Raw genomic sequence first — 15,008 nt, forward strand, 5'->3', positions numbered from 1 at the left:
CCGCCAAGTGCAGGAGCTCGCGAGTCAGTCGCTTGGCGGCCCGTGGGAAGGCTTTGGCCTGTTAGTGCCGAGACAAGGCGGCTGTGCTCTTCCAAGATCCGCTGACCATCACAGACAGCCCACTCAGCAGCAGCACGAGGACCAATGCCGGGTCAGGACGAATGTGTCTACGATACCAGCACCTACTAAACTGATCAGACCTCTTCTGCCTTATGCCGCGTCTTGTGACAGGCAAGCATGGCCGTGCGAGCAGGCTCGACACTGTAATCCGGACGCCATGGACTTTGTTCAAGAACTAAAGTTTCCCTTGGTACCAGACCACCAGCTCATCACGCTGGTGCAGTACAATGCGGTTCGTGCGATCCTGCTCAACATGTCCATATTGTCCATGCTCCATGTGCTGCCCGCGGGCTGCCCGCAGTCACTCGGCGTTCGACCTGCAAGCCTGCCCAACACCTCGCAGCTGCCTCGCGACCTGCATCCAACCAGCCTCGAGCTAGAGCGGCGCAGCCATCCTCCAAAGCACCAGTTCAATAACAACAACACCTCGGAGCCACCATCCAGTTCTTCACGGAAACCAGCGACGGTTTCCTGGTTCAACATATTCGCAGCAATTCCAATCCCGCAGCTACGTGACAACATTATTCTACATGCCCACCGCCTTGACCTAGATGACCTTGCGCATGACCTCGGAAAAGGCGTGTATGATGGTTTGGACGACCCCGAACGACGAGGACTGGTGGTTTGGGGCGATCGGCCGTGGAGCGCGCACAACTGGGAGGCCAGCGACGGGTTCGTGCGCAAATGGGGATTCCTGCTGGAGGGGTGCGTTGATCTTGTGGTGTCGACGAACAGATGGAGAGGACTTCGTGGGGATGACGTATTGCTTGGGGGTTGTGTGTGGAAATGGGGCACTGGTCGTTCCAAGGCGCTGCGATGATGATGATGGTAACCAAGTCACTTTGTTATGTACAAAACCGCTGGGGCAGCATCTTTGACCAACTGGTCATCACAACCTCTGTAGAGTGTGGGGTTTCGTATTCATCTGAAATGTATGGCATGCCTGAGCTGGGTCATCCACTAGAGGTGGTGAGTTTTCGGCACTTGCAGAGGGTTCTCCTGCCTGCCGCAACAGGCACGCAGCAATGTATCATCATCGCGCCAGCAGCTTGTGTGACGCCCTCGCGTTTCTGCACGGCGACAACGACACCATCAACACCACCACCGGCAACACGAACTCCTCCTCGTGGACATTGTCACTTTTCAGAGACCCTCTGCATCTACACGGGACCCGGTAGCAGGTATCGTCCACAACGTCGACTGCGGCTTCTGTTCAAGAGTTGCAATGTTCCCAGAAGCAGCCACCTTGATGCTTCGTGGTGCAGTAGATATTTGCGCGCTGTGTGCGTGACGCGAGGCGGGCGCGCAACGGCCGCGCTTGGGCACCCACTCCAGTCACATTCTCAAACAAACAAAAAACACTGTATACTGTTACGCCATCTTGAAAGGAGAGGCCCGTGACCAAAGCGCTCCACACAATGTTGTCCTAGCCAGGCGTCCTCCGAGGCGAGGCGACTATGAAGGGACGTCGGGGGAGACCCGCGTGGATAACGACGCAGCTTCGGTGTGGATAACGCCATAACTCGTGGCGGGAGGATGGCGTGGTCGAGCAGGGAACGCGAAAATGGCAAGCGTCTAGTGAGACGGCAAACTGTATGGTACTCGCACCTTCGTTTCATATTCTTCCCAGAGTCCGAGATCGACGAGCTCCTTCCTGGCCTCGTCTGTGAACTCAGTAGCACCTTCGGGCACGTTGTTGCTCTGGTTGTAGCGGCAATTCCAACCGGACCATATTCCCTTGTCGTGCATTATAAAGTTGCGGCTGAAGGGCGTCGCCTCAGCCGTGTCGCCCTCGCGGTCCTCGTCCCAGTCGCCCTCCCAGAAGTCCCGAGGGTTGTCGCCATAACGCACCTCCTGCTGCGCGTCGCTCCCTCGCCTATGCGTGAACCGCCACACCGTCGTCGGCTCGCCTTTGCCCTGCTCCTTGACAGACCAGTAATACACAGGACCTTGTCCGTTGGCCCTCCCCCACATCCACCGCTGCGAGAAGGCCGCTTGTGCGAATCGATAGGGCTGTAAGAACATGGTGACTTTCGTCTCAGCCGGTATCCCCGTCGACACCCTCTCTATAGTCTGGTCTGGCGTGGTGCTGATCATTGTGTCCATGGGCATATAGAGGTCTGGGAACGCAGCATGCCACAAGGCAGAGTGCATGCGCCCATGTCGCAACGCCTCGAGCAAGGCATCCATCTCCACGATGCAGGTCTCTGTCCCAACTGTCATGATCTCGATACCCGTCAGCTCGGACCACGGCTCCAGGCTCCCCAGCGCCTCCATATGACCCAACGTGATGCCGCACCGATCCAGCACCAGCCCCACCAGCGTCTTGCGATGCTGCCCAACAAACGCGGCCAGCTGTGTCACCGTCACGGCCACGCGGACCAAGTGCAGAAGTCTGAGGTTCTGCCACTGTAGATTCTTCCCCACCACGTGCTCGAACCCGAGTCCGCCGCCATTCAGCAGCTTTAAGCCCCGTAGCCTTATCCTCAAAGGCTTATCCGCCGCTAGCAAAGCCAGCACTCGAGCCATCGTTGCGCTGTCACCTCGATCCGGCTTAAGCACAACCGACCTGAACTTAGCAAAAGAACCCCGCGGGAGGCAGTCGAGGTGTATGCATCGTGCCCTCCACAACGGCCACCGCAAGCTGGAAGGGTTATGCTCGGGGGCCGTAATCTGAAAGTGCCCTTCTATGGTCCCGGTCTCGCCTTGTCTGCCCATGATGACCCTTACCTGCACATTCCAGAGGATAAGGTCGAGAAACAGCCTTGACTGAGCCCCGTGCCGTACCGGCAGTTTCGGCGACCCCTCCCTCATCGACTGGATCGTCTCGTCGCGGTACACGACGCTTGCACGGGGTAGAGAATCCGGCTTCTTGTTTATGTGTAGGTCCACCCGGTGCGCCACGACCGTACTCAGCAGCGGCATATTTTTCAGGGCAGGCAAAAACCACCCGCAAAACTCATCAAATACGTTCTGCCACTCACTCGCAAAGGGGTCCTCAGCGGCCTCACTCTGACTGCCGTAGCTCTTCATCCAGCACGCCTGGGCCATTTGGGCGTGTAGCGCGCGCTCTGTCGCCCGGTGGTCGGCCTCCTCCCATGAGTGCTCTGGGTCCTGCGAATCTACGTCGTCGACTGAAGCATTCCGGATTGAATGCTCCGAGCGCTTGCTGAGAACCGTGCCGGGGAGGTCAAACCATACTAGCTCCCGAACGTGCTTGGCGATGTGTGGGCGGGAGGCGATGTTGAGGAATGTCTCGCGGGACCGCTTGAGTGCGGATATGGAGATGCGCCGAAAGAGACGGCGCAAGATGAGCTCGTCGTGGCGGGGGCAGACGAGGCGCAGTGCCTGAACTGTAGAGTGGTCGAAAGGGAGATGCGTGAGGATCTGCTCGAAGAGCTCTGTAGGGATTGTGCAGAGGCTCGCTGGAGCACGATCGCTTCGGGTGGTATTGTTCGCCATTATCCCACACGATGTGCCCGAGGGCAAGGTCACGTTCTTGTGATTGGGAACCGTGATGCCTGCTGCCGTCAAGAAGGCTGTTCACATCGACACACCTCTGGAAGCTGTGACGGATCATGTGGCGCGAGGGGATTTCGCAGGGGGAACACCGACGTGGTGATTCTTGATGCTTGCTGCCTTGCTTACATAATTCGTTGAGAGACTCAGTCATCTAGGATATCTCAAGTACTTTAGGTCTATTCTGGGCCTTCCTCTGATGCTCGACCATGGTATATGAATATCGCCAAATCCCGTTCCGTCGTGATTGAGCAGCGCTCTCCCCCCCCCTCCTTCCCCACCCCCCAACTCAACCCAGCGGCAGTAGCCGTTAAGTAGTTTTTCATAAGAGAAGGCATACGGCGTTCTGCAGGCAGTTTTGGGTCTTGGTTCTGGGGAATCATTTTCCTTCTGGCCAGTCATGATGCCCCCACTGGAGCATCAACGCTTGGGATACGTACCATACGACGGGGCTCTCTCTAGTAGGGGGAGCTTGAATCCAGCGCTCAACACAGGTCGAATTTAAATGGCTTCCGCGCGGTGCATCACGTGCATCACGTGCATGAGCTCTTTCTTGATGCCGTGACCCTGACGCGAGCTTGTACCGCACAAGCTTTCTTTACTCCTGAATGCCTTCATGTGGCAAACCGGCCCTGAAGCATCATCTAACTGCGAGCTGCGCCTTCCAGCTCCCGAATTGGCACATTGGGCTGTCATCATGCATTTTCCCTACGAAGCAATCATTCACAGCAGGCACTTCCTCTCCCACTTCTGATGCTACAGTGCCGCAGGCAGGCATGAGTATGGCACAGGCTTATCACAAAGGGCCAGGGTCTGGGCCACGTCAGGCGGGGGCAGCACGGATTAGCATGCCTGGCCTGCTACTCACCAACCCTTGCAGGTTCGGTGGCTCCACTGGCAAAAGAGCCCGCACATCATTGCCGCGAAACCTCCACGCCAAGACACCTACCCCGTCATGGGTCACTAGGCGGTTACAGCAGTCCAGGTGCATCGTTCAATGGTTGGTGCTCATGTGTTTGCATGATTACCTCGCCGTGTGCTTCACGGTCCTGGGACACTTCGATGTGGGAGTCGCTCATCCAGGGCTGCATACTGATAGTTTGGCTGAGTCTTGTAATGAGCCACAGAATGCATATACAGGTACTGAGGCAGAGAGGAGTTATTATCTGATTGAACCAGGGTGGTTCTCGTGGTTGAGAAACTCAACGTGGTGAGCTACGCGGACAAGCCGCCGTTCGCAAACATGATCACTATGATGTCGTGACGACTGACGACCCCAATGACCGCCCAAATTCGCCGCGTGGCTGGCCCAAAGCGATTGGAAGGATGTCTGCCCACTGGGGTCGACGGCTACCGCTTGACACCTGCACGAATCACCATTGAGCTCGATGATGATATCCCGCTTGCGAAGCATTCAGAAACGCCAAGCTTCTCTTGACCTGCCCGGAAGAGACGTGGAGTATGTTGTTATACTTGCTTGGCTGGCGCGATGGCGCGTAGTCCCAGGGGCGTCCATCTCGACTTCCCCTTTTGCGCTCTTTCGCGAAGCCGGCTGAGCTTATTGCCTCTGCCCCCTGTTCGGAATAAACAACGTTGATCGTCAATCCTCCGCACGCAACATCTGCCGCGGCCCTCCAGACAATGCTCATTGGCGGCAATACCCTCCAGACCCATGCCTTGGGTGCCACTGCCGCTCGACCCGGTGGTCCCACGGCCAGCTGATTCGCCAGAAGGTCAGATCATTGCAGGGGTACCAGGTCGACTGACCTGCCTCTCTGAGGAACGAGCCCTGCGATGCATGCACCTCTATTCGTCCAAGAGCTTAATCGCCTCGCGCGAATCAACATAATAGTCCTGTCTGTCGGCCGATTACCGGCGGTTGATCGTGACCTCCCTTCGGCTTGGCGCTGCAGGGCTCGAGGTTCTTTGCTGCCCTGTAGCATTTCCCCCATCAAGGTTCTTCGAGAGCAGAATGCTTAGCAACTACCCTTCCCGTCAGTCAGTTCACTGATCCTCTCGGTACTTGGTTCTGGGCTCTTGTACGTACCCATACAATACCACCCTGGCATGGCTCCCCCGCATACGAGCAAGCACTCTCGTTCGCCCTGCACAGCCCGTGCGGATGCGTGCCTGCTGGCGATGCATGGGCAACACCTTGGCCCAACTCTCCAAGTCGCGGTCGCAGTCGTAGTACACAGGCGCCTCTTGCCTGTGATGGCTGCGACCTTCTCTTTCCAACCACTACATGCTTCAATACGACCCATTGATAGCGCTGATCTGCGGGTCTGCGCAAGAAACAAACCGGCTGTGCCTGAAGATCATCATGATATGTCCCTTGTAGTCTCCTCAGCCGTGATCGTCGAGATATATAACCAGCCGGTGATCGCCTGGCATTCCACCCAGAATCTAGACAGCTCACTACCCTCATCAGTCAAGCCATCCTCATCCTCGCCTACGGATATCATTCCCCCACCTTCATCATGCTTGCTCTTACTAAGCTTGCCGCGGTCCTGGCGGTTCTCCCGGCCATTGCCTCTGCGGCTCCCACCACCAAGCCCTTCCCGGTCCCCGAGGCCCGCGATGAGGTTGATGAGGGTACCTCGTCCATCAGCATTGTTGGTGGTGAGGCTGCCAGCGCTGGAGATTTCCCCTTCATCGTCTCTCTGTCCCAGGGGGGCTCCCACTTCTGCGGCGGTGTCTTGCTCAATGCCAACACCGTGATTACTGCTGCCCACTGCTCCGTTGGCCAGTCTGCCTCTTCCGTCCGCGTCCGCGCCGGCTCTCTCGTAAGCCTTACCACATCACCCTACGAGGGGCACTTTAGAAAGCCTGACGGCCCTGATCTAACCACTTCCCTTCCTCCAGAACCGCAACTCTGGTGGCACCCAGGTTGGCGTCTCCCGCATCCTGGTGCACCCAAGCTACAACAGTGGCACTACCGACAACGACGTTGCCCTCTGGCGCCTGTCGACTGCTATCCCGACCAGCTCCACCATCGGCTACGTCACCCTTCCTGCTCAGGGCTCTGATCCCGCCGCTGGCTCTTCGGCTGTCACCGCCGGATGGTAAGCTTTCTCTCGTCCACTTTCAGCACCATTTGACCCCTGCGTATGCCAAGTGTAACAACTAACGCCATTCCTTTCTCAAAGGGGTACCACCTCTGAGGGCAGCGGCTCCCTCCCGACCGCCCTGCGCAAGGTCACTGTCCCCGTCGTCAGCCGGGCCACCTGCCAGGCCGCGTACGGCGCCTCGTCCGTTACCACCTCCATGATCTGCGCCGGCCTCGCCGCCGGTGGCAAGGACTCTTGCCAGGGCGACTCTGGCGGCCCCATCGTCGACTCCTCCAAGACTCTGATCGGCCTCGTGTCCTGGGGTGATGGCTGCGCTCGTCCCAACGCCTACGGCGTCTACACTCGCATCGGCCAGTTCGTCACCTGGATCAACACCAACAAGTCCTAAGCAAAGTCTCGGTCTTTGTGTAGGACTTGCTACGCGGCGAGGATGAGTGGGGGCTGCTAGTTGTTCCTCCTCAGGAGCTATGCTGGGGGTTTCCCTTCATCATGCAGGAATATGGATGATGACATGACTCGATGGTGATGCTGACGACGATGAAGGGGGTGGGAGAAGTGTCTAGCCCGTGGGTGTGCTCAGACAAACCGGGATTGTCCTCTTCAATTCACTATTTCTATATATATCATTTGCGGGCTTCGTGCTCGGAACACCAGTATATAGAGTCTATTATAACGCATTGGCATAACGTCCCGGCCTTCTTTGCATACTTCTGTGAAAATATTGGACGAGCCGTGTGGGAGAGAGACCACCCAGACTTCAACCATAGTATACACCTGAGGTGGGCTGCCTGTCGGATTGCTCGTAATGTTACTCCCTCAGCCATTAATAGGCACGACGAGAACTGTCTTGCCTTTCCCTTTCGGCTTTCTAACATACCACCGTTTTAGTATAGTCTCATGTCCCGGGCCACGCTGAGTCATCCACTCTAGAGACTCAGCATCAAGCTCCGGCATCTCTTGCGCGACTGTCTTCGCATACATAATGTCGCTACGCTTGCTTATGAGCCAGGGATGCACGGCTTACAATATTTTATATAGTGTTAGCTGGATACGTCGAGGTAGGAATGAGGCGGAGAAAACATGTTTCGAACTTGCTGCTGAGGTAGTCCTTGACCGTCACGAAGTCATGGCTGGGAGAGGGTGTCACGGTCACCTTCTGGCCCTTTTTCCCTACCGGCCGATCCTCTCCACAACATCGCACGAGACACTTTGTATCACCCCTGCAGGTCCAATCAGGAGGTTCCCTCTCCCTGATGGTCGGCTTTATGTCGCTGCGGCCAAGCTCCCCGTAATTCACCCATTCGCCATTATCCCCACAATGTTCCTGGTGCGTAGCGACCCAATCGCCCTCCAGCTGTTCGAGGTCGTAGCTGGAGGCGTTGATCGACGAGACCTTGGGCTCGGTCAGGGGCCAGTCTGCAATCTCGTGCCACGTGCCGCCGTCGCCAGCGGCGCCATCCTCGAAAGGTTTGAAGAATGGCTCAGCATCCTCTTCGACCCGCTCGACGAGGGCGACGGAGATGCAGGCTGGGAAGTCGTCGCGAAAGTGCCAGAAGAGGCGGTAAGTGTATTCGGCAAACCGGGGCAGAGGAGGTCGGGCCATGACCTCTTCTACGGTCTGGCCTGGTGCATTTTCATGCCGATCCCAGAGCTCTTCCCAAGACGGGTATGGAGGCTGGTCTTCTTGTTGATCTGCCATGGTGGTTTTCCTTGCTTTCTTTTGTGCTCCAACCCGTAGACGTTGGAGACGAGAGACGGAAGGAAGAGTAATAGTGGGTTCTACACGCCAGGATGTTGGGGACAGCGAATGCTTTGTACTCGGGGTGTGGCCCACAAGTCCACTTGTGCGGACAACACCAGTTATGCGAAGAGAAGTACCCTTGAACCGCCCACGGAGCCACACGCACAGTATCACAAGACAAATGCACAGGAAAGAGCGCGAGAGATGATAGAATGATAAACACTCCACAATAATGAAAAGCGAAAGGAACTATCTTGAACTCGGTTTACAGCCGTCTTGTGAAGCACGCGGAGCACAGCTTGTAACTCCGCGCCTGTCCACCTCCTCGTTATGTGCCAGCATTTTGGCTTTATCCTCCTCTGTAAACTTCCTGGGAATATTTTCTGCATCGGGGTGGTACATATCCCAACGGGATATGTTACGGCCGTCGGCGGTGAGGAATCTCTCGGGCATCGGTAGACCATCGTAATATTCTCTGATCTGGGCTGGGTTGAGGCCAACTGCATCAAGGATATTCCGCTCGGTGTCAAAAGTACGGAGCACACCATCGTAGCCCAATGCACTTATACCTTGTCCGTCTGGGTCCTTCTTCATCGATCGTTGTATGTCGCGTAGGGACATGTTATCGCCTACAGGTTGTAGGTCTGCGACGGCTTGGGGCATGATTGAGCCCTGGATTTGGTTGACTGAATGGTTAGCGCGTGCGAGGGCTGCTTGCTGGTAGTTTATCCGCCATACGCGACTTGAGGATTTCGAGGAAGGATTCCGTTTTGCAAATGCGGGGTATGTGCTGAAGGCCGACGGCAATTTTGAAAATGGCGACAGGGAGCTGATGAAACAGTATATGCTGTCGATTTGAGAGATTCCTGCAGGACGTAGCGGGAGACACTGAGACAACACCAGCCACGGTGGTGAGGACGTCAAGTAGGCAACGCGAGCGGGGTGGGTTGGTGTCGGGAGGGGCGAAACGAACGAGGGACAGCGAATGTCGCAGTGGTGGCCCGCCCGTGGTTGCTCTGGAGTGTTGGTTGGCAGCGTGAACGAGGCCCAGGACAGTGAGGGCGGCGCGTAGACGTGCGGACCGACCCCGATTGGCCACTCCCGCCACGGGCAAATCTCGCTCCCGCTCTTGCAGTCGATAAGGTCGATAAGGTCGATACCGGGGACTGCATGCACTTCAGTGCAACGGTGGTTCGTAATCCTTGGCTTTGATGAGATCCTCGCCGTTACTCATGAGCCAGGCATGAACAGCTATATTCTGGAGTTGGCCCCACTTCTACTATAAACCAAAACGATAGCTACAACTCGTCATCTACGCAGTCCCTCACCGCAACGAACTCATCACCAAGAGATGGCGTAACCGTCAGCTTCTAGCCGTGCTTCTTACGGCCGCTCTTCTCCACAGCATCTCATAAGCAACTACAAATCCGCATCAGGGCCATCACGGCCGCCCCGCTACCCAATAGCAGGAGCCGGCCGCTCGTTCTCGTTATTGTCTCCGCAAGCGACCCATTCAGCTCCCTCTTCCTCACAGACTTGCGTATGCGTGAAGTACCAAAACCTTTCCAGCTGGTCGAGGTCCTCGCTGGCAATATCGATCGCCTAGACTGGGGATTGGGTCACAGGGAGCTTTGCAATCTTGTGCCAGTCACCACCAGCCGGTGTGGGCTTGAAAAGTGGCTCGAGATTTCCCTCGATCTGTGGAGTGGAAGTGATGGCTACTCATGCTGGGGATTTGCCTTCCAAGTACCAGATTGGGGGATCAGTCTGAACATAGTTGAAACGCAGGAAGTCATTGTCGCTCTTCAGCTGCGCCCCGGAGCGATATGGTGGATGGTATGCCTGTGGGTCTTCCTGGTGGGAGACAAAAGGGTATGAGATGCGGCTCGATCATTACGTGGGTTCTGGGTCACATGCTGGTTCCGGCTTATTTTTGTGGTCAAATTCACACAGGAATGAAGACTGACGTACTGGAAGGTTTGGCGAGGAGGTTGAATTTTTTCCTGTACTCTAAGGAGGGAAGGGGGATAACACAGGCACGGACCACAGACTAGGCTCAAGGCTCGAGTGTCCAGTGTCCAGCAAGAGCCAATGTATTCCACCTGTGCGAACTTCTGCCTGATACTCGATCACGGCTATAATGTCCCATGTTTGAGACACAGTCATTCGTTCAACTTTGTACCGGAGGGCCGCAGGCAAGCCCAGTTATGTGGATTAAATTCCACACCTACTCTGGATGAGTACGAGTATCCTATCACTGTTCCAGGTCGACCGAAGCGCTGGTCGCAGGTCGCTGCGCGGAAAGCAAAAAGTGGATCCAGTAGCGTCCGTGATTGGCGGCTCAACCACCCAGAAGACCAACAAGGCAATCAGGCTTGGGCGACACCAAGTATATAGCCTGCGCAAACTGGGAAAGCCGATGACGAATCGACCAAAAAAAAAAGAAAGAGTTGACATGCTCCTGTGATCAGGAGCGCATCGGGAATTGAGCCCGATGCGGGGGTCGAACCCGCAACCTTGAGATTAAGAGTCTCACGCTCTACCGATTGAGCTAACCGGGCAGAGGCTTCAATTTGTTGAAGCAGACCGGGCCTTATTGTGGATTCAGTGAACTGTGCCGCTAGTCGTTCATGCTTACCACCGGCGCCAGGCCGTGGCTAGCTGAGCTCTTCATAACTCGAGCTTGGAATAATGTTCCACGTATCAAGGTCTATCAGTCTCGGTGGTATTTTCCCAGTGAGGTGCAAGCATACTTGTGGGAGCCCATACCCAGATTCTAGGCCGCGCCATTTTAATAGTGGAGCCAGCGATAACAACACAAAGAATAATGTCGTTACGACTGTGAGAGATGGTGTGGGAAGGGGCATCATCTGTCGAATGCACCACGGTTTCAGATGTCATATGCAAGAATTCAGAATGTGTTGAGTACTGCTTACCTTCCTGGGCAGTAATTGGTGGTGTACTGGCGGGCTAGAGAAGAACATTGTGATGATCTTGACTCATGAAATACTGCTCTCTGCGCCAAACCCTGATCTGGGCAATCTGCCCGGCCTGTGAATTGGTAATGTACCAATGGGAGTGTTTGGCGTCAGCCATTAGTTGGCGTCAACCTTCATGCCGTTTGCTGGCATCATCTATCTTCTCGCTGGTAATGACGCCAGCAAATCAATGCAAGGCTGTGGCCCTGAGCCGACGTCACCTGTGTGGATCGCTATAAACCTACCTGTTCCCTTCAAATCTTGAAATCTTTTGCTCTTAGAAACGCATCTTCAGCCACTAATATCTGGAGCTCACATTGTTACTAAAAGGTGTTGGTTGGTAAGCTGTCCGATGTCGTGTCATCTCCGTTCTTCACTAACAAATACCAACCACTGACCACTTAGTACCAAGATGCAGGTTATTCACTTCATCCAGACTTTAAGTCTGTTCTGGGCCCTCACAATGGCCGGCCCTGTTCCCGTTCCAGCTCCTGCGCCTCTCCTCACAATGTCGAACACGATGACGCATAATCTCGAGGTCGCCGATGCCGAGGTGGGAATCGACGCACAGGATTTATCAATCAAGATTCAATACTACACCGACTACCAGTGCACCAAGTACAATGTCGAGTTCACCATTCAGCCCTCTAGATGCTACAACTACCAGTACAGCGGCACCCATTCGGCCAATGCAGTCTCGTGGGGCGAGGTGGCCGATACCGTGCTCCGCTGCAGATTCTACAGCGGCCGGGACTGCACAGGAGCAGTCCAAGGGGGAGAGTACGATCATTGTGCCGGGAATCTCAATCGGTACGAGAGTCTCCGGTGCGTTTACGAATACTGAGCAATGCAGAATACGGAGGTAGAGAGAGGGAGCAACGGGGACGGTGGGACGGACTGATGCGCCAAAGCCGGCGAGTCAAGGGGTGTGACGACACATTCGTATCGAATCCGCGACACATATTGACTGTGATTGTTGATGTACGAGAACCACTCTGATACAGTATACCAAGGTCAAAAAAAAAGGATACAACAGTCCATCTTGGCTCAGCGCGCTAGGGAGATTGCAGAATATTGGGAAACCAAGTGGATGGAGAAGACATAGGATGCCCTGGCGTTCGCTGGAGCGTAGCATTTTCTGTTGCACGTATCTTTTGTTTCCCTCTACGTAGTTGTATATCCAACCATCGTTCGAATGCTTTGGGCTCTGTAAGCGACTTGCGAGATTCGCCTCAAAGCGCGACCCCAGGCCAATTCTAGGTCTACTAGTTATCGGCATGTTGTCCAATGCCCGCTATCCAGCTCCAGTCTGAGTATGCGAGTGTCGCCCGTATAATCTGACGGCTCGGTCAACGCTGTAGGCACTGTCGACTTGTCCCTCTCTGCCAAACAACGTATCGACAACAGAAGCTGCTCAAGCCGTACAGTGCACTCCAGACGGAGGTGACAGTCCGGCGCGCCTCCAAGCCCAACCATGAGTGTGGACACGCAGACTGGTGATCCGGATCTGATAGTGACAGGGGCCAGGATGTGATGCCAATCTGAGTGTAGTACGAGTGCCGCCGCTGTGGCCTTCACGGCTTGGTCACGCTGCAGGTACCCATCGCAGACAGCTGGTGCAATGACCGCATCAGAGGAGAGGCCTGCAGAGCATTCTTCAATACGCCACAGCACATGGTGGTCGGCCTCCCGCATGCAGTAGCCGCATGCTCACTGGATTTGGGTGCACGCCTCTACACAGGGCTAATCAACGGCTCGTTTGCAACAGGCTTCTGCTCCGTCCACAACCTCTGGTATTTTCAACCACTTTCTCTACTATTCTCGCTATCAATGCTGTACATTCCGAACTATCCATGCTCATTACGCAGCAATAGCAGAGACTGAGCGGCAGACGACCATCATACCCAAAGCGCAAACTCCTAGCGAGAAGCCAGAACATACCAAACAAAATGCAGCACGACACACCTCCCAACATGTCCTCCATGGACGACGCCACGGCAGCCCTCATCCTGCAACTCCTCCATGAGGACAGCCAGAACGCGGTGGCAGATATGGTTGGCAAGGGCAAGCAGGTGGCCGGCGCCGAGACGGACAACCAGATGGCAATGCGCCTCTTCCTCGAGGAAGAGGTCCAGAAGGCCGAGACGCTCGTCGCAGACCGGATCATGACCCGGAGCCTCCAGACTGCCGTCCGCCTTGATGGAGAAGCCTGTGTGCTAGCACAAAGGCAAGAGCGGATGGCTACCCATGACCGAGACCTGTCCATCTCGCTGAGCGGCAGTCATGGTGGTGCAGCTGCAGGATCAGCTGTCGAGAATAAGGAGGAGGGCTCAGGCGCATCCGACACTGACGACTACGAGCAGCTGATTGAGAAGATGGCACATCTCTACGTCGCGGCGCAGCATACAGACGACATCGAAGCTCGTCACGACAACGACGACAACGAGACTTCGAGCTTCGCCGGAGACCAGCCGGAGAGCTCTGCATGGGCAGCCTCACGCGAGGCAGGAAGAGCGCCTCAGCTGCAGCGCCAAACAACATCGGGACACAAAGACCCAATGCACCAGTGCAACTCGTGCATGGAACGCAAGCATCACGCAGAGCTGGCCACCGTGCCGTGCAAGCACGAGTACTGCCGCGACTGTCTGCAGCAGCTGTTCCGCCATGCAATCACGGATGAGGTCTACTTCCCGCCACGATGCTGCAAGCTGGCGATTCGGCCAGGTCACCAGATACGCCTTTTCCTCACGGGCAATCTCGTGCGCGAGTTTGAGTTCAAAGCAGTCGAATTCTCTACTCCTCGCCGCACCTACTGTCACGACCCGTCCTGCGCCGCGTTCGTCCCGCCCTCACACTGTCTCAACGCCGTCGCCACTTGCACCCTGTGTGCGCGTCAGACCTGCACGACCTGCAAGCAAGCCGCACACGGCGGCGACTGCCCCAACGACGATGCGCTGCAAAGTGTCATTGAGCTTGCGAGACAGCAAGGCTGGCAGCGTTGCCAGCAATGTTGGAGCATGGTGGACCTCAGCATGGGTTGCAATCACATGAGGTATGTTGGGCTCGTTAGTTTTGGCAGCGGGGCCAGATCGGGTTGACACTAACACACGCATGTGATAGCTGTCGTTGTGGGTTTCAATTCTGCTACGTATGCGGCGCAGAGTGGAAAACTTGCCAATGCGACCAATGGGACGAACGCCGTCTTTTCGAACGTGCTGCTGAGATTGACGCACGACACCATCCCCGCGTCCCAGAAGAAGCTCCAGATAGAGCAGTGGAGGGAGCAGTGGAGGGAGCAGTGGGCCAAGGAGAAGTTGCCGCGCCACAGCACAACCCCGTGATCATAGAAGCCCCTCAAGTTGCGCAAGAGGTGGCTCGCGAAAGGCCAAATCCGCGGATTGCGGCACTCATGGAAGATCTCAGGATCAACCATGAATGCACCCATGAACGGTGGCGAGGTAGGCCAGGCCCTCGGCGATGCGAAGAGTGCTTCCATCTGATGCCGCAGTTCATTTATGAATGTCGGCAGTGCCATGTTATGGCATGCCGGCGCTGCAGATTCCATCGCATGTGACGGAG

The 15,008-nt window shown here is 55.9% G+C and overlaps 7 protein-coding genes and 1 non-coding gene across 8 annotated transcripts; 4 read left to right on the forward strand and 4 right to left on the reverse strand.

The window, feature by feature from the left end:
* Positions 1–37: 37 nt before the first annotated feature.
* On the forward strand, positions 38–1,309 carry B0I36DRAFT_319744 (uncharacterized protein). The gene is made up of 2 exons (XM_046153452.1): positions 38–58; positions 117–1,309. The coding sequence occupies exon 2, from the start codon at positions 278–280 to the stop codon at positions 938–940; it is 663 nt and encodes a 220-aa protein (XP_046013455.1). The 5' UTR covers positions 38–58; positions 117–277; the 3' UTR covers positions 941–1,309.
* An 11-nt stretch (positions 1,310–1,320) lies between these two features.
* Positions 1,321–2,094, reverse strand: B0I36DRAFT_319745 (uncharacterized protein; the record flags this gene model as incomplete). The annotated part of the gene is made up of 1 exon (XM_046153453.1): positions 1,321–2,094. One exon carries the CDS (start codon positions 2,092–2,094, stop codon positions 1,696–1,698), a length of 399 nt encoding a protein of 132 aa, XP_046013456.1. The 3' UTR covers positions 1,321–1,695.
* A 4,025-nt stretch (positions 2,095–6,119) lies between these two features.
* On the forward strand, positions 6,120–7,394 carry B0I36DRAFT_421599 (trypsin-like cysteine/serine peptidase domain-containing protein; the record flags this gene model as incomplete). The annotated part of the gene is given in 4 exon segments (XM_046162187.1): positions 6,120–6,241; positions 6,251–6,425; positions 6,505–6,704; positions 6,789–7,394. Coding segments are annotated over 4 exon segments (807 nt in total). The 3' UTR covers positions 7,099–7,394.
* A 346-nt stretch (positions 7,395–7,740) lies between these two features.
* On the reverse strand, positions 7,741–8,409 carry B0I36DRAFT_347807 (uncharacterized protein; the record flags this gene model as incomplete). The annotated part of the gene is made up of 1 exon (XM_046156608.1): positions 7,741–8,409. One exon carries the CDS (start codon positions 8,407–8,409, stop codon positions 7,741–7,743), a length of 669 nt encoding a protein of 222 aa, XP_046013458.1.
* A 287-nt stretch (positions 8,410–8,696) lies between these two features.
* On the reverse strand, positions 8,697–9,362 carry B0I36DRAFT_319748 (uncharacterized protein). Its single transcript, XM_046153454.1, has one exon. It carries the CDS (start codon positions 9,112–9,114, stop codon positions 8,701–8,703), a length of 414 nt encoding a protein of 137 aa, XP_046013459.1. The 5' UTR covers positions 9,115–9,362; the 3' UTR covers positions 8,697–8,700.
* Positions 9,363–10,939: 1,577 nt separating this feature from the next.
* B0I36DRAFT_t74 lies at positions 10,940–11,012 on the reverse strand. The gene has a single exon. It is a non-coding gene; the product is annotated as a tRNA-Lys (tRNA).
* Positions 11,013–11,892: 880 nt separating this feature from the next.
* B0I36DRAFT_347808 (uncharacterized protein) lies at positions 11,893–12,273 on the forward strand (the record flags this gene model as incomplete). The annotated part of the gene is made up of 1 exon (XM_046156609.1): positions 11,893–12,273. One exon carries the CDS (start codon positions 11,893–11,895, stop codon positions 12,271–12,273), a length of 381 nt encoding a protein of 126 aa, XP_046013460.1.
* A 924-nt stretch (positions 12,274–13,197) lies between these two features.
* B0I36DRAFT_286721 (uncharacterized protein) lies at positions 13,198–15,003 on the forward strand (the record flags this gene model as incomplete). Its single annotated transcript, XM_046151611.1, has 3 exons — positions 13,198–14,481; positions 14,550–14,676; positions 14,800–15,003. The coding sequence occupies exons 1-3, from the start codon at positions 13,379–13,381 to the stop codon at positions 15,001–15,003; spliced, it is 1,434 nt and encodes a 477-aa protein (XP_046013461.1). The 5' UTR covers positions 13,198–13,378.
* Positions 15,004–15,008: the final 5 nt, after the last annotated feature.

This window comes from Microdochium trichocladiopsis (assembly GCF_020744255.1).
Source record: "Microdochium trichocladiopsis strain MPI-CAGE-CH-0230 chromosome Unknown B0I36scaffold_4, whole genome shotgun sequence".
Classification (NCBI taxonomy): Eukaryota; Fungi; Ascomycota; class Sordariomycetes; order Xylariales; family Microdochiaceae; genus Microdochium; species Microdochium trichocladiopsis.

Bases quoted from the DNA above. Each gene is read 5' to 3' on its own strand.
- B0I36DRAFT_319748 (XM_046153454.1), bottom strand. From the start codon at position 9,114: ATGCCCCAAGCCGTCGCAGACCTACAACCTGTAGGCGATAACATGTCC.
- B0I36DRAFT_319744 (XM_046153452.1), top strand. From the start codon at position 278: ATGGACTTTGTTCAAGAACTAAAGTTTCCCTTGGTACCAGACCACCAG.